At 41.0% G+C, this 24216-nt stretch overlaps 3 protein-coding genes across 5 annotated transcripts; 1 reads left to right on the top strand and 2 right to left on the bottom strand.

Moving 5' to 3' along the window:
* Positions 1–691: 691 nt before the first annotated feature.
* LOC118214005 (protein asteroid homolog 1-like) lies at positions 692–8790 on the bottom strand. Its single transcript, XM_035393347.1, has 5 exons — positions 8672–8790; positions 4859–6209; positions 2841–3051; positions 2252–2444; positions 692–1930 (listed from the first exon to the last, which is right to left on the bottom strand). Exons 1-5 carry the CDS (start codon positions 8683–8685, stop codon positions 1456–1458), a joined length of 2244 nt encoding a protein of 747 aa, XP_035249238.1. The 5' UTR covers positions 8686–8790; the 3' UTR covers positions 692–1455.
* Positions 8791–9606: 816 nt separating this feature from the next.
* On the bottom strand, positions 9607–11247 carry LOC118229057 (E3 ubiquitin-protein ligase TRIM7-like). The gene has a single exon (XM_035420757.1). The coding sequence runs from the start codon at positions 11245–11247 to the stop codon at positions 9607–9609; it is 1641 nt and encodes a 546-aa protein (XP_035276648.1).
* An 871-nt stretch (positions 11248–12118) lies between these two features.
* Positions 12119–23418, top strand: rpp25l (ribonuclease P/MRP 25 subunit-like). 3 transcript variants are annotated; one of them, XM_035393375.1, is made up of 3 exons: positions 12119–12245; positions 13041–13127; positions 17649–23418. In XM_035393375.1, exons 2-3 carry the CDS (start codon positions 13084–13086, stop codon positions 18256–18258), a joined length of 654 nt encoding a protein of 217 aa, XP_035249266.1. In that variant the 5' UTR covers positions 12119–12245; positions 13041–13083; the 3' UTR covers positions 18259–23418. The 3 variants fall into 3 exon arrangements, with proteins under 3 accessions (XP_035249266.1, XP_035249274.1, XP_035249283.1); XM_035393383.1 differs by lacking the exons at positions 12119–12245; positions 13041–13127 and adding an exon at positions 16488–17246; XM_035393392.1 differs by lacking the exons at positions 12119–12245; positions 13041–13127 and adding an exon at positions 16488–17188.
* The last annotated feature ends 798 nt before the right edge of the window (positions 23419–24216 follow it).

The raw sequence follows: 24216 nt of genomic DNA on the forward strand, positions 1-24216 counted from the left end.
AAAATGTGTGATATTATTTATCTGTCATTTATCCAATGATATCCATTTGCACTCTTGATAGGAAGATAACCTACTGTATTTCTTTGATTTGTATGACAGAGAAGGGCCTTCTCAACACATATACTGGAGTGTTTACATCTTCAGATACCTCACCAAATGATTCAAGGCCTTTTCTCCACAGGCGAGGCAGCAGCTTCTCTCTGATGTTTCTTTAACTGGGGTGACTTTTGACCCCTCATAGCTTTTCTTTGCTTTGATCCACCTGACAGGTCCAAGTTGAGCTAGTAACAGCCCTTGTGTGTGTGCTGCTTCTCTTCCAAAAGGTACAAGTAAGGACCATCAGTGTGAAAATACTGGCTGTGCTTCTTGTTTTGTGTTCACACAGCTGAAACCAGTACTCTGTTGTGGCAGTTGGAGAATAAATCTGTACATTAAAATTTTTATAAACCTTTTAGCCCTGTCTCTAATTTTGTATGAAATTACTCTTGAAATGTCCGTATTAAAATCAAGCAGAGGAACTAAGGATAAAGGGATACTCCATGAAATAATCTCAATTTAATTATTTCATGGTCAAAAAACTGCATACTCATACAACACTCAAACTATGACCATCACGTTACAAACCCCAGGTCCTTAGTACATTTAAAACTCACTTGAACTACTTGGCACAATAAAGGTAAATATAAATAAATAAAAGATTGAATACACCTTATTTATTTTCCTTATTGTATTCTATGTGTTGTTGCACAATCGCATCAAGCTCACCAGAGTTGGCTATAAAGCAAAATTTTGCCTGTTCTCCATGGGCAGGAAAACTAAATAAAAGATGCATAATGCAATATTGCATTACACACACACATCCATGTAAATTACTTGGTCACTATACAATGTAAAATATTAATGGTCACATAATTTCTTTGTTTTGATCCATACTTTAGTTTTCTGCAAACCCTGAGACTTGTACACTACATAATACTCCATAATAAATAATACAGAATTCGACAAGGCTGTTGCTTTGACTGAAAAAACTTTTCCCAAACTCAGTGGACCTAGACAATCCCATCTTGTTGGGGTCTTTGTAGTTCTAACACAGGCGGAAGGTAAAGATCATGCTTTAATGGTGGTTATTTCTGATTAAAATCAGTGAGGCATCTGAGGTCAATTATATTGCAATGATGTGGATTCTTGGTAATTCTGGTTTCTTGAACAAAGGTTTTGGTGGTATCCCTGAGCATTGTTGAGCCAAAGGGCAGATTAGAACAATAGTCAAAAGGCTTTTTACTGCTGTGCATAATCTGCTATACTTTTCAGTGGTTCCAACAATACACTCTATTAGGCCAATTACAATATTCTTATTTCTGTTAAAACGCATCGTATAAAGTAACGCATCGTATAAAGTATCGCATAGCATTTTTGACAGTTGTTAAATTGGCATGGCAAAGGGATTGTCTTTGTTTACCACATTACCCGGTGTGGTTTTCTCACTCTCACACGGTCTCGAGTCCGGTTAGTCCGACACGTGGTCACGAATCGCACTCGGACTGGGCTGGCTGGTTCCCAGCACTGCTGATCCTCTTCCTGGTCATCATCATTACTATCGTCGTCATCGCAATCATCGCCATGGTCATCACCATCATAATTATCTTCATTTTCTCTGTCATCGTCACATTCCAGCTGTGCAGAGCTGTTGCTGGTGTCTTGGGTGGCCTGGGGACTCTCTGTATGATTCTGCTGCTGCTCTTGAGCTTGTCGCTGGCCTGTCTTCCTCCACTTTTTCGTGAAGAAGCCTGCACCCACAGAGCTCTGTACAGCCCCCATCAGGTCTCTGAAGAGTTGTCCAGGAAGATGGGGTCCCTGCAACAGGTCTTCTGGGGCCTTTCCCTCTTTCATCTCCTTCACCACTTGGTGCACCAGTGTCCCCCTGTACAACCTGTCAGAGGGGATATAAATTCTCAGTTTTCTGCTAGTATACTATAAAGCACCAGTCTGATGCAATTCCAGTGTTTTTAAAATTAAATCTACAATTTATGGTGTATTCTTAATGAGACAACACTTGTATAAAGGATGGCTTTTACAGAGAATTGCTACAGATTCTCAGAAAATACCTTAACCTTACTCCTTTGAGCACACTTTCAATATCACAGGCAGAAAAAACTGCATGTTATTATGTGTATGTGTTTATTAAAAACTGGTGAATCTGAAAGAAATGGACCAAAGTTGACAATGAGGGCAAACTGAGGTTACTGCACACCAGGCACACTCAGGCTCCGGCAGAGGAAAGCAGAGCAGCTGGTTCAGGAGAAGGCTCATCCGGAGGCAGGATTGCCATTGGCAAAAAGTGTGGGCCACACCTGGGTCAGGCCCCTTGTCTCTCTGTCTTTTCACCCGCAACTGGTTCAGCCTCTTCCAGACTGCCGCCAGGTCCCGGCCCCACTTGGTCTGTCCTAACCAAACAAAGAGGAGTCTTGTGCATGCTTTATTTTCCCCCATACCAGGCTACCTCCCCCTTCCTTTAGACAGGGTTGGTTCTCCAAATGTCTCCCCCCCCCCAGCTAATGCAGTACCGAAAGCTAGGACAACAGAGCAGCGCCACCGCATTGCTCCTGTATGCAATCAGCATGACAAAACTTGGAGGACCTGAGGGTCTAAGTAATAGCAAGACATTTTAAGAAAGCATCTAATTTGTTCATGCGCATATACAAGATATCTTATTAATGTTGTTTTATTTGGTAATACCTGGAAACAGTTTTGCCTGTATGCAGGACTATTTCTGACTAAATCTGTCCCCAGGATAATTATATGAAGAACTATGGAGCATACTTGAATTACAGGCAACTTACCTTCTTGGATTTTCACTCGACTGAGCTCTCCAAACACAAATCCCAACAGCAATGCTTGAAGATGCTGCAGATCTGGCCTGGGCTCAGCATGAGTCAGCCAAAAACAGGTTACGCACACAGGTAGATGTAGGTGAGAGGGCACCAGCCGTAGCAAAGATGGTTTCACTTTCAGAGTCTCCAATAGGAACTCAAGCCGGATCTGGACCCACACCTGCAAGATAATGAAATTTTATTAACCATTATAGCACAATGCTTGTCCTGTGTTCCAGAACGTGACACACCCGGATGGTCAGAACGAAAGGGTTCTAGCGGTTTCAACCTTTAAAATCCCGTATCATAGCACTACATTGCATGGCGTTAAAGAATTTTAACATTTCAGTGTTAAACAATATTGCAGCTGTGCTAGAATGACTGTGACTCTTCAGGAGAATTCCCAAAAGAGCACAAGAAATTTCAAAGAATTGACAGAATATGAAAGTCATTTTTAATCACATTTTTTTAGTCATGTTCAAAATCCAAAAGCCAGGATATTCACAAGAAGAAAAGGGCATTGACATACTACACCACTGCAGCCTGTAGTCCATGCACAACTGATGTAGGCAGACTGCAGTGCCAATCAGTTAGTCATTACTGGGAGCCCCCTGCTGACTCACCCCCCCCCCCCCCCCCCCCCCCCCCTTCTTGGCTGACACTGTGGTCAATCATGCATTCCCTCAAGTTAGTCCCAATCACAGTTTCTACTGGAACAGCACACTAAGAAGTGAAAAGCTGGGTGTGCCACACAAGATCCCTCAATTTTTTTTATTTTTATGTTTAACGTCTATTTATTGGTATTTTAGTTAACAAACAAACAAACAAACAGTAATCACAGTATACAAATTATATAAAATATTGCAAAAAACTTTGTGTTTTGTGTTTTCATACACATAGGACAGGCATAGTACATATACAGTATACAGTGTAAATATCAACCAAGGTACAAAGCTGCTTTATGTGGTATTTACTGACATCTTATATTAGGTATAGCCTAGTTATTGTAGTAAAGAAATTAAGAGGGTGTTTACTGCCCGGCCTACATAATCAATAAAGGGTTGCCAAGTCTTATGGAACTTCTCAATGGAACCTCGTAGGGTGAATCTGAGTTTTTCCAGTTTAAGGTGTTGCATTACATCTTTTATCAACACAGTGTGAGTGGGAGGCTGTGCCTGTTATCAGTTCAATAGAATTAATCTGCGTGCCAGAAGGGTTATGAACCTTGCCACAGTGGAATTGAGTCCTCTAAGAGGACTATCCTCTCCTGGCACCCCAACTACTGCCAATACTGGGTCATGTTCTATCATGTGCCCTAGGATATCAGACTGAGTTTTAAAAATAGAATTCCAAAAATAGGACAGAACATGTGCTCTATCCATTGCTCCCCCTGTTAAGCCAATGACTAAGTCCTCCTCCCAAGCGGATTTCAGAAAATCTAGGGATATATCTAATTGTTCAGACATACAGTTATAGATATAAGATATTACCCCCCTAGACAAAGGATCAACAGAAAACAAGCATTCCATCTTGGTGCTATTAGGTGCATTAGGAAAGGTATTTGTATTAGATCTAATATAGTTCCGAATTTGTAGCAATTGAAAGAAATGGGTTTGAGGCAGATTGAATTTACTGCGTAGTAATTCAAAAGAAGGAAACATGCCATTTATATAAAGATCTTTCATTTTTATAATGCCATTACGAGTCCATAGTTGAAAGGAGCTATCTAACAGAGAGGGATGGAAATGGTGGTTTGCACACAGAGGGGCGAGGAGAGAATTCCCATACCGTCCAAAATGCAGTCTTATTATAGTCCAGATTTTAAGGGACTGTAGATCCCTCAATTTTTTAATGCCATCCTACTGGCTCTCGGTAGTGGCCTGTCAAGTTTCTGTTCACATAACAACTGAAAATTGGTCCTGGAGGGCCACAGTACAATGTAGAACAATACAGGTGACTAAATTATGAGGATAGATGGTATTTATTACCTTGTTCAGGCTCTCCAAAGGTAGGTACAGAACAGTTTTTATCAGCTCAGCAGGAACAGAAGATGGCTTCAGAAACAGACCCTGTCTCCCAAACTCCTGTACACAGTAAGCAGAACACAAGTTCACCCTTGCATCCACAAGGCTCATCTTTCTGTCAGTTTGCTTCTGCTTCCCATGAAGTAACAGGCTGTATAGAACCTGGCGAATGGGATGTGAGGTTGTGTTGCAACTTGGCAGCTGGAAATCCTCAACTTGACTGTACAGCATCACTCTTCGCAACACCAGTACATTTAGGATGAAGAAGCCCAATTGCCCCTTAGCCAGTGCCAGGAGGATCCATGTTGGCAAGGCCCTAATGCCATCTGGCATGTTGGACTGTGGGGCTCCCTCTGTGAAGAATGGGACCAGGTTGCTGGCAGAGAGCTGGTAGTACTTCAATCCAGAGGAGAGGAGGGAGTGGACATACCTTCTACTGTGGGCACCTCCAAGAACTTCCAGCACCCCTTTCAGGGCCGCCTGTGGACCTGTGAACTGAGCCAACCAGTGAAGGAGGCTGTCAATGCAATCATGGGTCCTATCTTTGGACTTGCGTGGCCCTTCTGGGAAATTGGCCTGGATGAAGAATGTCTCCATGATGTGTTGTAGATTAGTATAATCATGGCTAGCCATGGCAGTATAACCGACCATGGTAGCAAACAGTGGTAGAAGCTCTTTATTCATGTGGTTGAAGTGTGTACAGAATCTATTGATGGAGAAGAGCCGAGCATCTATGTACCTCTCCGAAGTCTTCTTACACGCTTTCACATTGTCCCAGCAAAAATAATTTGTGGGGATACACCCTCCCTTCAAATCAAAGATGTAGAAGATGCTGTCCATGGTCAGCACTGCACAATTCCACTGGTTGGCCAGGGACACTATTTCCCTCGAAGCCTCTGCAATGCACTGAACAAATGGCACCTGCATTTCAGACAGGACCTGCCTGAACACAGTTTTACCAAGGACAGGTAGGATTGTCCCCCGAGATCCTGTTGACAGGGCGTGAGCCACTGTAATGTTAGTTTGGGCTCGGTGCTTGAGAATCTTGAACTTCTTGTCGGTGTGATCCATACTGCCATCCAGCACAACAAAGGGGCGTATGTTACAGAGGAAGAGGGCCCTAAAAAATTTACGGATGCGATGAGAAAAGGATTCATATTCTCCCCCACGCTGTTGATCAAAGCATGAAACTAAATACAGTCTGCGGTACAAACTGTTGCCATCGATGACAAGTGTGGTGTTTCTTAAATGCAGATCAATAAAAAAATCTGTGCTTTCAGCCATGTACTTGAGAAAATCCTGAGTCCACATGATGCTGTAAAAAATGGAGCAAAAAATTAATCTTGCAAGCTTGCTCTATGTTTAGCTTTAATCCAGTTTTTGACTTTTCTGTAGTACTTTATGTTGTAGTTTAGCCTTGTAGGTGCACACGTAAGTGATTACCAACAAGAGGGAATGTACAGTATTTTGTTTCATAGGCTTATCAGTTTATCATACAGTTTAAATAGCATAAATATGACGGAACAACCACAACATAAGGTTTCTGCACCGCAGATGCCAGAACACTACTACTTTTTGTTAGAATTATTTTTATACATTTATTTATAAGGGGTCCAAACCACCACAGGGGGAACCTGTTGTTTTTGTTAGGATTGTGGTGCAATAGTACACAACACAATATTGACATTTATGAGCCTAGCACCTGTGCCCAATTTGACTGAGAGTTTTAAAATGTAGTAGGGTGGATTCAGCGAATGTGGCATTTTTAGCACTTTTTGATAGATTCAGTAGGAGTTTGATGGCTGAGCACGCCCACTGTAAAGACATCAGTCCAATAAAAACAATTGTTGAATGACAGTAACTACTGTAGCAACAATTCAAGAATGTTTCTTTTTTTGATTGGCTGTTGATTTGTACATAGCAGAGTAATGCAAAGCTTAAGTATATACAGTACTGTGCAAAAGTCTTAATCACCCTAGATTTTTAAATATAATATATAGTATATATTTGGTCTTTTTGTTTTCTGCATTAGTGTGTCAGTAGAAAAGAGCAAATTTGAGATTTCCAAACATGAATTTTCCAAAAAATGAAATTTTACAGATACATTTCTGTATTTTGTTAAATAAAGTAATATTTTAAGTAATAGACTACTTCTCAGACAAAAACTTGATCAAGGGTCTCTGGGATTACCTGGAGAGCCAGAAGCAAGCGAAACAGCCAAAAGTCTGCAGAAGAATGTGGCAAGTTCTCCAAAATGCTTGGAACAACCTACCAGCCGATTTTCTTATAAAACTGCAGGACAGTGTACCTAAGAGAATTGATGTAGTTTTAAAGGCGAAGGGTGGTCACACCAAACATTGATTTTATTTAGTTTTTAACTATGTACTGCTCTTTATATTATTTTTTCGATATTTATAACCTTTCATTTCATCATTTTTGAAAGCATCTTAGCTGTACAGCATTTTTTTTTTTTTTACAGGTGCCTAAGACTTTTGCACAGTCCTGTATATATATCCCTTTCCAGGCAGCATGGTGGTGCAGTGGGTAGCACTGTCGCCTCACAGCCAGAAGGTTGCAGGTTCAAATCTCAGCTTTCTGTGTGGAGTTTGCATATTCTCCCTGTGTCCGTGTGGGTTTCCTCCCACAGTCCAAAGATATACAGGTAGGCCGACTGGAGACTCCAAATTGCCTATGAGTGTGAGTGTGAGAATGAATGGTGTGCGTGCCCTGTGATAGACTGGCGGCCTGTCCAGGGTGTATTCCAGATAGGCTCCAGCATCCCCTGTGATCCTGCTCAGGATAAGCGGGTATAGATAATGGATGGATGGATGGATATTCCTTTCCTTGTGATTCTACCTCTGTGTATGAATTACTTGTTTTGTGGTTTTGTTGAAGGATGGTCAAACAACAAGCCACTGATTAAACAGATGAGCATGGCTTTTCACTTAAACTCTTGGCACTATAAGACTGTTTCATGAAGTTTAGGTGCTATGTAAATAAGGTCAGTGTTCCAGGCAGACATTTTGATTCAAAACTTTGCTTATGAATCTATTGATAGCTGGATCGCTAGTTTGGTAGGTGGCAAATGTAGTATTGAACTGAAAACAAAAGCTTCAAGTGATGTAAGGAAGAGAACTGTAAAATGTAACAGACTAATAAGCAGCTTTTTCTATTATGACATACTTGACTAAAACATTATTAGATAAGGCCAAAATATTCAGGAATTGAATGGGATTTGAATAATTATTTTAAAATGTTTGAACGATTTCATTCAATTACTGAATAAAGCTAACTGATTTTACTAAAACATGTACTCGGGTAGTTGTAACATCTGACTTGTGTCAAACATTACAAACATTATTGTGGCACATATACTGTCTGTAAATACATTTAAAAGCTATAAACAATTAGTATAAAGACTTTTGCATAAAAATCACTGGTATAGGTGAAGCGGGGTGAAAAAAGTGCTACAATTGCCCTCAGTCACCCTATAAATCCCCCAATGAAATAGCAACATTCGTTATACAAATACACAGTATCTGCACAAATATGAATAAAACATCAACAGATCATACATTTTTAAGCTATAATTAATAAACAAAACAAAGCTGGCATAAACGGGTCTATTAAAGTATTTCTGTAGTTGCATACTTAACATTAAGAAACAAACCATCAACATTAAGGTAAAATAAGTTTTCTATTTCACCCACACACAAATTTTATATTAACAAAAAGAACAATTTTCATAAAATGATATTTCTGCGCATATACGTTTACCTTGTGAGCAGCATACAGCCAAGCGTTATCTCACTGCAGGAAAACGAAACTTACCGAAAGGGGACATTTTACCGTACTGTTTAGAATATAAGAGCAATAGTTTTCAGCGTTAGGTTATTCATTGCAATGGTTTAATGAAATGTATCCATTCAATCAATAAAATTAATCAATCAACGTTTATTAACAATTTACAGTTAATGAATTATTTGTTAACATCCCTAATGTGTATGCATTTCAGTCTCTAAATTGTATTATCTGATATGATTCATACATTTATTTGTATTATTATTATTAGTTACTCATAACAAACACAGTACAAAAAGAAGTATCTGAACAAAAACATGTTTTCAATGTACAAAAACGTCAAGTTACTCATGCATACAAAGCACTGTCTATAAGTCATTAACTGAAACTTGCTAAATCCAGGCCTGTCATTGATATCAAAATGAGACCAAATTACAACAAATGGCTATCTTGGCTCACAAAAACTAAACAAGCTCTATTCCAAAGCAATGCTGCCCAATGTTGCCTGAATCATGTAACTTGGCTCAGTGTTTTTTCATCTTACCATTTGAAGAGAATGTGTCATTCAAACTTTGTGTCACATAATTACAGTGATCACAATTTTATCAAGCATTTGTTTATTTTATCTCAAAGTGTGCTTGTGAAATCTGAAAATATGAAAACATTCCTTCCATGTTGCTGAGAACATACAACCCATTTTATTGTTTTTTGTCTTTTTGTAAACATCTTTTTTTCTGCAGCTTCAAAATTAAACAGAATTGGCTCCAGTTTCCAGTTCACTAAAAATACACATTAAAAGCATTAAACATTAAAACTAGCACAATAAACGGTATAGTAATATATACAGTGGTATAATAATATATAGTGGTATAATAGTTTATTATATACATTTACCCAGTATTTTGTATGATTCACACTACATTTGTGTTGGAATTGTTCTGTATGATCCTGACACTGGACTGCTCCAAATAGAATCCAGGGAAGATAGGACCAGTAGGTTTGATATGAAATGTGTGAAGTTGGGTCCTTTTCTTAATCTCTCCTTTGGTGGTCTGAATAACCTCTTCCTCTAAAGCAAAAAAGGAGAGGGTTCTCCTTTCACAGTCCAAACATACCCTCATCCTGCCAGGGGCATGCAGAACAGAGCTCAGTGTTGAACTGGAGTGTCGGGTAGGGCCTTCGAAGGCTTGCAGCCGTCGACCGTCCCAGCGGAGGGCCCAGGCAATGCAGGTGTCCACCCAGGACTGGTTGGAACCCTTGCAGGTGGCTCCCACCTCCCACCTCCGACCTCCTGACAGAACCACCTCCCACATATGCTGCCCTGTTGAGAAACCCTGGGAGCACAGGACTTGGGGGTGCAGCCGAAAGCGTTCTGGGTGGGAGGGAAATACCTGTCCTTTTTCTACCCACTCTGCAGACAAGAGGTCTCCAGACAGGCACAGATTGCTGTGAGCAGTATTGCGGTCCAGTGTTAGTTTGGCTCTCTGTAATTGTAACTGAGGGGGGCTCTTTTGGATCTTGCTCATATTTCTCCAAGCCTGTGACCTTGTAGGCACAGTTAGTTTCAACAGGATCTCTTGACTATGGCTAAGCCTATCTTGAATCATTTTGCCCAACCTTCTTGCTAATGTCTTGCCCTCTTTTTCAATTTGTTTAACCGAAGCCCTGTCCAGCTCCCATTTTGTCAATGTGTAGCCCTGAATGTGGATGTCAACTTTCAAAAGCTTCTCCAACATTTTCTGGCAGGAATTCACAAACTCCCAGTCTGGCATGGGATTCTGCTGTAATTCCCGTGCTTCAACAAGGAGCTGTTCTGAGGCATCCTTCTTCTTCTGCATCTCCCCTTCGTATGAGTCCAGTCTAGCGTGCTGACGGTTCTCCTCACCATCAATAAAATCCAATATGCTCTGTTCATCTGCTGAGACCATTTCATGGATCATGTGGAACAGCCCAGAGATTTGCTTCTTAAGCCTGCTCCGGTCAGCGATCACGTGTTCCTGTGCATCCTGCAACCAGCTCACAACTTCCTGCAAAGCCTTCTGTGACTGCTCCAGCCTCCCAATCTCTCCCATTAGCACAACCCTCATCTGTGCCATGGCCTTGTCCAGCAACTGACAGCTATGGTCCTTATGGCTCTCCTGGCAGGACCGGCAGAGGCAAGCCTTGTGCTGAGGACAGTAATACTCCCAGGGCTCCCCATGCTCTGGGCAGTCTGCTATGACAGGTAGAGTTTCAGAATGTCCACTGTCACCTCCCTGCCCAAGCGAAGGTTCTGATGACTCCAGGGAATACAAAGATGACTCTCTGACAACTTGGAGATGTTCAACGATGCTAGCAAGTTTGATGTTTCTCTGTAAAACAGGAAGCTCCCTAAATTCCGCCCGGTACTCAGGGCAACTGTAAATCTTTGTTGTGTCCTGGTTTTCCCATCCCTTGCACAAGCAGTCACGGCAGAAGTTGTGTCCACAATGAAGAAACTCAGGGTTCCTGTAGATGCGCAGGCAAACAGAACAGCTCAGTTCAGCCTCCAGTTTTGTAGTAGGGGATGACATTGTCTCCCAGAAGAGAAATATGCTTCTGATTCACTGTTATTGGGTGAGAAGAATTTCACTACGGCAGAGCAGAGAAATCTCAGAGATGCCTTTGTTTCTCTGATAAAATCTATCGTCTTTCCAGTACATTTATTTGCTTGCCTATGGTTTTTAAAGTACCATCTCAAAAAAGACGTGACAGCAAGCAATCTCAAATTTGTAGCAGTAGATGAGGAACTATTTTCAGAAAGAGGAAGGGTAATTTCCTTTGACCTTATATGGTATTGCGTGTTTATGTGCTAAGTAAGGCTGTAAAAAAAGCGGAAATGCTCTCAACACCCTGATTAGACAGGCAATAAAATAAAGAATCATTTTGCATGTGGTCAACTACTAATGTAGTAAAGAATCTGGGTGCATGCAAGTATGTGTTATTTGGGGATTTATTCAATTGTATTTGTGGAAGAAAATCTTTATATATAGCTCAATGTTGCATTATCTAGCACAGGCTTGTATATTAATATACTTCCAAAATTAATTATGGAATTATAACATTGTGTTATGATACTGTAAATGTGACTTTGTTGAAACTGCAATTGCTACAGTGGAATGTTGCCCTGGTTTAATACATGGAAAGCAGATTACCTAGTACTGGATTGTTTTTATTTGGAATCTCATCTGACAGGAATATTTTAAAAGTCTAGTTTTTTTTTTCAAAATTGCACAATTTAACAACTCAATTAAGTTATTTTTAAAGATACAGCATTTCTTGATTAACTGGAATCAGTTATAGTTTGTGTCTTAAAATTTGCTCTGTTATTAGTAGCCTTTGGAATAACCTAAATTCTGTCATCAAGTGAAAACATTGCGGAACAGACGTTTCAGCACAAATTGTGCAATGAGATTGCAAATTGTAGAGCAATAGCAAAAAAGAAAATCTGTGGAGGAAGTGAGCATTACAGACACCATGGAGGGGCAGAGGGATGGGGTTGGAGCCTATCCTAGCATGCAGTGGGCAAGAGGTAGGAGCACACCCTCGACAGTCCATTGCATTGACCACGCACCTTTCACTCAAACATTCTGACCTTTAGTGATTTATCAGCCTACTCCATGTCTTTGGACTGTGGGAGGAAACCAGAGTACCCAGTGGAAACAGGTGGAAAGGCCACAGAAAGGCCCTCAGTCAGTATTCAAACTTACTAGCCTGTATATAGCTATGAAGGTAGCTAACAAGGCTTTGTAGCTAGCTAGCTAGCTGCTAACTTGCGAGTGATAAAGCCCCTGGCCCCTGGGTCTGGCTGCGGAAGTCAACCATCAAGACCCCGTCAAGCGCCAGGACCGTTCCAACTTAGCATAATTCAACGTGATTGTGTAAATACATGTAGGCTGTGATGGTGTTTGAAAAATACAATGTTCAATAAGCCCAAGGTGCCGATCGCAGGTTTTGACATCAAAAGGCTCACAAGCATGACATTATGGCTGTTTGGAAAACCACAAAAGTAAACACATCACAATAATAAATCCATGGCTACAAAGTTATGCAAGGAGACGGGTGATTTCAATGTGAATTGAATTGAATTAAATTGAATTGAATTGAATAGATTTTATTTCGAACATGTAAGAAAAAATAAGTAAGAAAAACACACACAAAAAAGAATGACCAATAAAATGAACAGTAAACATGTAAAGCAAATTTTTTCTATAACTTAAATGATGAACTTCATGTTTATCATATATACACATAAATAATTACCTTCAAGTTCATCATATACAACTTAAATATTACCTTATTAGTAACGTGTCTTGTCGCTTGGCAGGGTCTTGGCGGGGGACTTCCAGCTCCGCTCCTGTTTCCACGTGATGCACCACGTGATGCAACTTCCGAGGGTCCTGGCGACTGACGGGTGAGACCAGAGAGTGAGACTTGTTGGGTACAGACCAGAGACTGTAAAAAATATGGACAAAGCTACTGTGACGTCACCCATTGCCTCTCCGTGGGTCTGTAAAACACGTTTTGAAGCTCAATGGCGGGCGCGGCCATGTTCTCGATTTGGAGCCAAAACCATAGAGTTAAGCGGTCTTGTGATTTTTACGATGTGATTGACAGTCCGATGCGGAAAAGCCCATCAACCTGAACGAACGATTGCAGAACGAACTTGAGGCTAGCTGACTGTCTGCCGTTATGTTTTAAAATATATTATCAAATGTTTACGGAGTTTAATTTCCATCCGTGACTGTACTGTGTCATGTAATCACGTTATATGTATGACATTAATAATACAATTATGTTCAGTTATCTTCAATTTATGTTTCTCGGCAAAACGAATATGCTTAGCTAGCATATCAGCTTGCCAGTGAGCTAGGAAAGCTATCCGTGGTTAGCTCACGCATTAGCAATATGAACTACAGGGGAAGAACATCGACTGCACTGATGGTCAATCAATCAGAGATGTGTAGACTACTGGTGATTTGACTAGGCTAATTTTCATATAACTGTCTGGTAGACCTGCTGTTAACCAAGCAAGTTATCGTCGTAGGTTTTCGCCACAGTCAGTTAATGAGCCATTAACTGCTACTACTCCATCGCCGTTTGTGTTGTTTACTTGCTGGGTGACGCTAGTTGACCGATCATTCGCAAGTCACTTTTTACCGAATAAAAATTAACACTGACAGTGATTAACAAATCTACCAAGTATTTTAACTGATCTACAGGCGTGTAAATATGACAACGCACTTTGAAGAGCAAGTTTTCCACCTGTTGCATAAAGACAAAAATAATGTACATTGAATTTCTAATTATTATTATTTTCTTGCTAGCTTCTAGCTTTGTCACATTCGTGCAGCATAGCCCAGGTAGACATTTACGGAATGTACACGACTGACAAGCCGTCAAACACGTTTGACAGATGGAATATTTGCCGGTTAGGGTTAGCTAGCTAGTCAAATGGCTTGGTAGCCGAAGTTGCGAACTGTTTTAGCATAGGCTACTGGACTACCGCATATAGCACATAAGCGTTAGCTGATTACGCTTTCTGCCAACTAATTATTTGGTTAAGTGGGCTAAAGGAAATAGTAAAAATGACTCGGCTACCGCAAAACTTCAGAGGAGGATTGTTTTATGGTCGTCTAGTGCAGCTGTTAATAGCACACGCTATAATGAAACCACTACAAAATGGGATGCCTGCATTTTCTGACTTCGCACAGGTGGACCGTGGTCGGAGCCGCAATGTCAAGGCCAAGAGACGCCACCTCCCACCCCAGTGACCACAGATTGTAGCCTCTACTGTAGCTCAGTCCTCTGCAGTAATCCGGAAGTGACGCAAGCTGTACCTCATTGGTCCAGAAGAAATATTGGCACTGTGCCCAAATGACGCAATAAATCATGAAATCGACCCATGGACAGTCATAAGACGAATAAAATACACCTATTATGACTATTTGTTCTTGTGAGAAAAAATTATTGACTTTGTATTTTGATCGCATTTGTACCGTAGACTTACATGGAAACCGGATATGAAAACACCTATACTGGAGCCATCCGTAGTAGCGCTAGTGAGCAACCAGGAACTACAACACCAGGAAATGAGCTTCAAAAACGAAGTCTGGTTTTGGCCGCTTGGTACAGACCAGAGACTGTAAAAAATATGGACAAAGCTACTGTGACGTCACCCATTGACTCTCCGTGGGTCTCTAAAACAAGTTTTGAAGCTCAATGGCGGGCGCGGCCATGTTCTCGATTTGGAGCCAAAACCATAGAGTTAAGCGTTCTTGTGATTTTTACAATGTGATTGACAGTCCGGTGCGGAAAAGCCCATCAACCTGAACGAACGATTGCAGAACGAACTTGAGGCTAGCTGACTGTCTGCCGTTGTTTTGAAATATATTATCACATGTTTACAGAGTTTAATTTCCATCCGTGACTGTACTGTGTCATGTAATCACGTTATATGTATGGCATTAATAATACAATTATGTTCAGTTATCTTCGATTTATGTTTCTCAGCAAAACGAATATGCTTAGCTAGCGTATCAGCTTGCCAGTGAGCTAGGTAGGCTATCCGTGGTTAGCTCACGCATTAGCAATATGAACCACAGGGGAAGAACATCGACCACACTGATGATGGTCAATCAATCAGAGATGTGTAGGCTACTGGTGATTTGACTAGGCTAATTTTCGGATAACTGTCTGGTAGACCTGTTGTTAACCGAGCAAGTTATCGTCGTAGGTTTTCGCCACAGTCAGTTAATGAGCCAGTAACTGCTACTAGCTACTCCATCGTCGTTTGTGGTGTTCACTTGCTGGGTGACGCTAGCTGACCGATCGTTCGCAAGTCACTTTCTACCGAATAAAAATTAACACTGTCAGCGGTGTTTAACAAATCTACCAAGTATTTTAATAACTGATCTACAGGCGTGTAAATATGACAACGCACTTTGAAAAGCAAGTTTTCCACCTGTTGCATAAAGACAAAAATAATGTACATTGAATTTCTAATTATTATTATTTTCTTGCTAGCTTCTAGCTTTGTCACATTCGTGCAGCCTAGCCCAGGTAGACATTTACGTAATGTACACGACTGACAAGCCGTCAAACACGTTTGACAGATGGAATATTTTCCGGTTAGGGTTAGCTAGCTAGTCAAATGGCTTGGTAGCCGAAGTTGCGAACTGTTTTACCATAGGCTACTGGACTACCACATATAGCAAATAAGCGTTAGCTGATTACGCTTTCTGCTAACGAATTATTTGGTTAAGTGGGCTAAAGGAAATAGTAAAAATGACTCGGCTACCGCAAAACTTCAGAGGAGGATTATTTTATGGTCGTCTAGTGCAGCTGTAAATAGCACACGCTATAATGAAACCACTACAAAATGGGATGCCTGCATTTTCTGACTTCGCACAGGTGGACCGTGGTCGGAGCCGCAATATCAAGGCCAAGAGACGCCACCTCCCACCCCAGTGACCACAGATTGTAGCCCTTACTGTAGCTCAGTCCTCTGCAGTAATCCGGAAGTGACGCAAGCTGTACCTCATTGGTCCAGAACAAATATTGGCACTGTGCCCAAATGACGCAATAAATCATGAAATCGACCCATGGACAGTCATAAGACAAATAAAATACACCTATTATGACTATTTGTTCTTGTGAGAAAAAATTATTGACTTTGTATTTTAATCGCATTTGTACCGTAGACGTACATGGAAACCGGATATGAAAACACCTATACTGGAGCCATCCGTAGTGGCGCTAATGAGCAACCAGGAACTACAACACCAGGAAATGAGCTTCAAAAACGAAGTCTGGTTTTGGCCGCTTGGTACAGACGACCCACAAGGGAATCTAGTCTCACCGGGCGATTGGCGGTCATGGCGCTTGACAGGGTTTTGACCATAGACACATGCAATCTAAATACAAAACTTTTTTATTATGAAGAAGAGAATCTGATAAATGTGAGATATGCAAACCTAAAGAGAATGTAAAATGTGCTAAAATGTAAGATGATGCAGAAAGAGAGAGACTTCATACAAGATGGGTCTAAATGATAAGCCATTGTGGCTTATCATGCTGGGTCATTGTGGTTTTAACAAGTGCCTGTATGTTATAGGCAGTATTTAAACATGTACTTTTAGTGTGCCACTGTGCCCGAAATACAGTGCAGAAAGGGCATCATTCTTTAAATATCTATCAGATTTAGGAATTTCTGTCTTTCCTCTTAAATCTATCCTTGGCCGAAACGATAATCATCAGCTCATTGAAAGAAAAGTTGTGCAGTTTTTTGTTTTTTTACGTAACTGAAGACGCGAGCCGATATTATTGCTTTGACCAGTGGAGGGCAGTAATACGCATATTAGCGTGTACACTGCCGGAAAATCACAAGAAGAAGAAGAAGAAGACGAAGAAGAAGAAGAAAGAAAGAAGAAGAAGAAGAAGGAGGGTTCAGCAGGTCACGGCATAGATATAGATGTATGTATGTCTATGGTTCACGGCAGCTTTAGTAATAAACACGTGCGAGTTGAAATTGGTAAGACATTGTCAGACTAATCAAAATGTATTCAAAATTGCTGATAATGTTCGTGTTTCAATTTATCGGCAATACTGGCAAAGTGCACTGTACTGCCACTGTTCAGTTGAATTAGTTATAGCAAGTACTGTCTAAATAGATTCGCTAGCGCTACCTTGGCTATCTTACATTAGCTCAATCTCACACTAGCTAGGATATTGATTTGCTGGCTACAGTTGTTATTAGCATGGTATTATGTTGCTTGGCTTGAGGAATGGCAGATTAACTTTTTTATAACAGCTAGCTAGGCTAAATGCTGTAGTTCAGTAGCACGTGACATGTGGTTTACACACATATGCATTACTGGGTTATGCTAACTGTTTGTATAGCTGGCTGTCAGGACGCTGACTTTTTTTATTGCAGTTTTAAGGTGCGGGTGTGGGGCTGGTTCCCTTGTGCAGTTCTGATGGAGAATTATCAGAAAGCGCGCACAGTGGAGCAGCCTTTCCCCTGCCAGTTCCCTGGATTGGCCAGTGATACCCCCGAGGTTAGGGTGAAGGAGGGCAGCAAGATCCGCAACCTGATGGGCTTCGCCATGGGCCGCATGGAGGCCGATACATGCCGGCAGATCCTCTTCTCTGGTGCTGGTAAAAGCATTGCAAAGGCTATCACTTGTACTGAGATCCTTAAACGACGTATGCGTGGCCTGCATCAGTACACCCAGCTGCTGTACCGCACTGTACAGGAGGTGTGGGAACCCCTGGAGCCTGGTGCAGGCCTGGATAGCCTCACTGTCAGCAGAAATGTGCCTGCCATTTGGGTACTGCTTTCCAAGGACCCCCTTGACAACACCCAGCCAGGGTACCAGGCACCCGGTTCCTTCAACACCCTGTGGGCACAGGCTGCCAGAGAGGAGGAGGCAGGGCCGGGGCAGAGGAGAAAGAGAGGTGTTGGTAGGGGAAAAGGGGGCTCCGTCAGGCAAGCAGGGGGTCGGGAATATTCTAAAAAAGACAACCGTGGAGGGGTCATGTAAGATTGTGAACAGCACATTTTGGGAGCAGGTGGAGAACTTGTTGATGAGCTGGTGTCCGCCTCAGTGTCATGCGATTGCTGACTGTGCTGAAACTCATCCCTTCCTGTTCATACATTTATTCACTGGGGTGGCGGAAACACAAAGCCAATGTTGCCAAATATTCAGACCAGAATGTTTCCAAAATGGTTCTTGTGGATGGGTGTTATTTGCTCTTGGCAGGACTTGCATTTTTTGAGGGAAGTATTTTCCACATATTTCAGTTATTTTTGACAATTATGACAAACTCATGCTCAGCTCATGGACTTCTTAATTGTTGACTCATGTTTCTTAGTTTTACTTTTCATTTTGTGTTTTCGTGAGATTTTGTAAGAATGGTTTACAAGACTAATTCTGGTGGAAAAAGTCCATGTTGGCAACTCTGGACGGAACCTTCTTTGAATGTCTGAAGGTCAATGTAGGTGAACAATTACAACGAATTGCCGAATTAAGAAATAATTTGATCTTTGAGTTGTAGAGACAGCGTAGTAATGTTTTTTTTTACGTATTTGAATTTTGTTTGTGTTTTTTGAAATTTTTTGGGGGATTTTGTTCTTTGTCAAGTACAAATTAAATGTACAGATTTACATAACTTTTTTAAATTGAGTTTTGTTTTTTCAAGTGCAAATTAAGTTTGATTACAGTGGATGCATGTTTTATTTGTTCTATTGCGGTTTTAAATTGTCTTTTGATCTGAAATCCAAAAGTATATAGCAAAAATAACAAAAATAACAAATTTCACTCTACTGTTGCCACACACACACACACACACACAGTGCAGTAGGTATTTTGACAGTGATACAGTTTTAGTTGTGTTTGCTCTGTGTTCCAGCATATTTGATTTGAAATTAGATAATGATTATGAGATTAAAGTGCAGGCTGTCGGCTATAATTTGAGGATATTTACATCCATACCCTGTGACGCATTTAGGAATTACAGTGTTTTTATACATGGTCCCTCCAAATTTTCATAATCTAAAATACCGACCCGGATCTGATCATTTTTCCACTCTAGGTTGATCTTCTAGTCACTGATCGGAAATCATTGTTTGGCATCTTCAAAAAAAATTATATACCAGGTGAAGTTTCTTGTTTAATTTTTTTAATAGATGTGGTCTGGGGAGATTAATGGTATACTCAAACACCTAGCAAATGGCATACAGAGACAAGATGGTGTTTCTAAAAAGTATTTGTACAGAAATGTTTATTTTTAATAAAGCATAAATACACGTTGCATTTCAAATGGAATTTTGTAGATGGCAGCCACTGGCATGCATGTTCAGTATGCACAAAAGTAATTAAACCCTGTTCTACGGTGGAGAAACACCTTGATTTTACTACTAGATTTGCAATATAAATTTGGCATGACAAATAAGGTCTGGAAAGGAAACCGGTGTCGGATTATCTCATGCATGTTGAAAATGCAAATATGTCAGCATAGATCTTGGTTCTCAACTTGTATGACAGCTTCCCAGGAAGGATTGAAGCTTATTGAATCTTTCTGCCTTCCCTCTCTGTATTACACAAAAGGAATCAGTCACTTCTTGAAATCTGACAGCACTGGTTCAGAAAGCATTCTGCCCTCTGAGTACCTGGCTCCCCCCAAGTTCCTGCTCCTAGTACACCCAGGCCTCAATGCCAGTTTCTGTCAGTCTCTTGGAACTTGGTGTCATGTCAGTCAGTCAGTCAGTCAGAACCTTTATTTAAATTCTCGGAGGTACAATTGAGGGCCAGGCCCTCATTTTCAATGTAGCCGAGATTACAAGCACAATTAAAACACAATAAGTATAATGACATATCACAATATAGCAGCAGTAACTAAGATAGTATATAATAAAGTAACTAGAATAAAATAAAGTAAAATATAATAAAATAAATAATAAAATAAATAAAATCAAGCACAGATAAGATCAAAAACAGATACAATCAGAGACAGGAATGTTCAAAACTAGCGATCTGAACTGCCCATAAGTTGGTAGAGAACTGATTTTCAGCAATTGTTGGAGCTCATTCCAGGAGGATGGGGCACTAAAATGGAATGCTGACTTCCCAATTTCTGATCGAGCCCGAGGGACCTTAAGCATAAGCAAGCCATTTGATTGGGTTCAATAGGGTCCAGAGCACCACTCTAACAACCTTGTAATATAAGGTGGAAGCATGGCCTTAAAGATAAACAAAAACCAGTGTTTATCACGCCTCACTGCCAGAGAGGACAGACCCACCTTGGCATAGAGAACACAGTGGTGGGTACCATAACTATCGCCAGTGATAAATCTGAGGGCAGAGTGATAGACTGTGTCCAAGCGCTTAAGAGAAGAAGGAGCAGCAATTCTATAAATAATGTCACCATAGTCTAACACTGAAAGGAAAACTGCTTTAACAATTCTTTTTCTACTGATCATAGGGAAGCAAGATCTGTTTCTATAAAGGAAGCCAATTTTTTGTCTCAGTTTGCTGACAAGATCATCTATATGGAATTTAAATGAGAATTTCTCGTCAAGCCAGATGTCAAGATATTTTTATTCAGAAACTCTCAATTTTAGAACTATTTGCAGTGGATATAAATATACTATCATAATCAGTGCTTCTGGCCTTAGTAAACAACATGAATTTTGTTTTGCTTGCATTAAGAACCAGCTTAAACTTAACTGAAGGGCATTAAAAGCAAGCTGCAGTTTCTCAATGGCAAGCTGAGCAGAATCAGCAATACAATATACAATAGTATCGTCTGCGTATAGATGGACTTGACAATCATTTAGTGAGAAAACAATATTATTAATGTAAATGGTGAAAAGGATAGGGCCCAGAACTGATCCCTGCAGAACCCCCTTTGACACCGGCAGGAAGCCAGACTGGGTGCTCACACACTGAAGTCTCCCATACAAATAATTATGAAACCACTCACAAGCTTTACCATCTAAACCAATGCTGCACAGCTTCTGTAAAAGCAAAGCGTGATCCACTGTGTCGAAGACTTTAGACAGATCTACAAAAAGGGTAGCACAGTGTTTCTTACTGTCTAGAGCAGACATAATATTGTTTGTAACTAGCGTAACAGCTGAGATAGTGCTATGCTTGGCTGTAAATCCGGATTGATGTGGGCTGAATGACTAGAAAGAAATACTTTGAGTTGATTATTTGCCAGAGATTCCAGAATTTTAGCTAGGCATGGTAATTTGGAGATTGGTCTATAATTGTTTAGATCATTTCTATCACCTCCTTTGTGCAGTGGAAATACATTGCCAATTTCCAGATACTAGGGAATATGCCTGTTGAAATAGAAAGATTGAATATGTGTGATAACTGCTCTTAGAAAAAAAGGATCTAATTTTTCCGCTTCAGTAGAGGTCCTGGGATCAATGGTTTGCAAGGTCTCAAAAACAACACTAGCAGAGAAGGGCTGAAAGGAAAACTGAAAGGCCTGGTTCACAGTATATACACAATCATCACTAATAAGAGGGGGTCCTGTATATTCCTTTTCGAATAAATGCCCAGCCTCGGCAAAGTGCTTGTTGAAAGCTAGGCAAACCTCATTATGATCAGAGATCAAACAGTCACCAGAATCAATGTGTGAAGGTAGGGAAGTAGTGGGTCTGTTTTTGATGGAGTTCACTGCCTTCCAGAATTTAGCTGGGTTAGCATAGGAGCAGGTAATTAGATCTAGGTAATATTTGGATTTGGCTACTCTTACCGAAGATGTGCATCTATTCCTGATTTGCCTGAAAGCTGCCCAGTGTGCAGGGTCACCAGAGTGTCTGACAAGAGACCAGGCTCTATTCCTTTCTTTAAATAAAGCTGCTAGCTCAGGTGAAAACCAGGGGGTGACTCTATCTTTAATCCTAAGTTTTTTTTAGTGGAGCATGTCTATCAATGATAGAAAGAAGAGTCTTTGTGAAGAAATCCAGAGCCAAGTCGACATCAGTAATCTCAGATGTGTATTGTATATTACTATGGCAAACGTCAGATAAAAAGGCTTGCTCATTAAAATGTCTTAGATTTCTCCTTATAACCTTGTGAGATTTTTTTTTCATTAGCCGAGTACTTCTAATGCATCCAACAGGGTAATGATCACTGATTCCAAGCTCAAAGACACCCCAGGCAGTGATATTATCAACCCTATTAGAAAAGATAAGATCAATTAGGGTAGATTTTGAGCTGTCTTTCAGAGTTGGCCTAGTGGGTTCTGTTATTAGTTGGAATAAGTTATGGCCAGCACTAACCTCCTTGAAATGATCGGAAGTATCATTCATCAGTATCATCACCCATAACAATCAATTCAACATCGGAATAATGAGACAGTAGATCCGCTATTGCATCAATGGAGCCTAACTCAGCAGATGGGGGTCTATAGACCCCAACCACAACCACAATTACAGTTAGGCCCCAGCTGAACCTTCAGTGCAAGGAATTCAAAATTTCTTGGAATTGTGACAGTTTTTAAGATTGTTACAGAGAAACCTGTTTTAACATAATACTCACCCCTCCTCCCCTACCAGTTCTATCCACTCTGTATAAGTTGTAATCCATTAGAGCTACCTCCGAGTCACTGACACTATTTTTAAGCCAAGTTTCACTTAAAACCAGTATATCAAGGTCAGTCTGCATGACTAGTATATTTGCATGATCTAATTTCTGAAGTAAACTTCTAATATTTAAGTGAATAATTCCTAATCCTTTTTTGTTTTTGAAGGTAGTTGGATTAAATAGAGTGGGAACAGAGCTGGTGATAGGAGGCTGAAGGGGAATTGTAATTAAATTGGAAACAGTAACAGCACGGATTGGATAATGAGTGGGATATCTAACAGAGATTCGGGTAGGAATGATGGGAGGAGAGATATGCTGTTGAACATTAAGTTCAAGGATAGGAGAGTAGGGAGAGCCAGTGGTACAGACCGGAGGAGAAGGAAAGGCCACTGAGGACGAAGGAAAAAATTGCACTCCTAACAGATAGGGGGTGCTAGTACTGGAAACAGTGGCCTGAAATAAAACCGGAGAAGAAGAGGGGAATTTGGGTACGTGTGGGAGAGGTAAACAGTCAGTCACGTGGAGAGTACTATAGCGTGCTGCAAGTTAGCCGCTAGCATTCGGCTACCCTGCTTGTTTGGATGGACTCCGTCTGACCTAAACAGACTTCCCACAGCTGTTTAATAAGTTTAAAAGGAGGTCGTTTCCCGGGATGGGCGCCGTTGAAATGGCACGAAGTGGAGCGGTGACCCACCTGAACACTGCCAGCCACCAGCAGTGGGAAAGCTGCAGAGACGGCAGGTGCCATTTCTGGAGAGGGGTCCAGATCGGGACGGGTCGGCGCTGCAGGAGCCACAGCTGGTTGGACCGGGGCATCAGCTGAGTGGACTTGAACAACAGCTGGGCGCACCTGAGCGTCAGTTGGGTAGATCGGAGCATCTTCAGATAGGGCCGCGTAGTGGTTGGAGAGGTTTAGGTGAGGGGATAAGGCGATCCCATTTGTAACCCCCCTGGGATCGCGGACCACCACCTCAGCCCAGGACGACCGGTGGTTTGGTGTCGAGCAGGATGAAGGCCGAGGACAAGTGGGGGGGTCCCACAGAGCTGTGTCCTGCACGGCTAAACCAAGGGAGGAGATCTGCTTGGACTGTTCGGAAGATGGGTAATGTTTGTCACAGGTAGTGTATTCTTGTCAGGCTGCACCTTAGTTGTGAAGTATTTTTCCTATGGTATTTAATTTAATTGAAGTGATGAAATTGGTTTGGAGGTCTTGTTTATTTTGTTTAGTCAAAATTGACTCATCTTAACCCCTGTTTATAAAAGAAATACTGCTGTGTGTGAGTGGCCAAAATATTGTGTTGACACGCATCAGTAATATTCAATGTGATGTGCCAACATATTGAAATGTGATATTGTGTAAAAGAATTGTGTATACTCAAACAAGGAAGTGTGCTTTCT

This window comes from Anguilla anguilla, chromosome 1 (assembly GCF_013347855.1).
Source record: "Anguilla anguilla isolate fAngAng1 chromosome 1, fAngAng1.pri, whole genome shotgun sequence".
Classification (NCBI taxonomy): domain Eukaryota; kingdom Metazoa; phylum Chordata; class Actinopteri; order Anguilliformes; family Anguillidae; genus Anguilla; species Anguilla anguilla.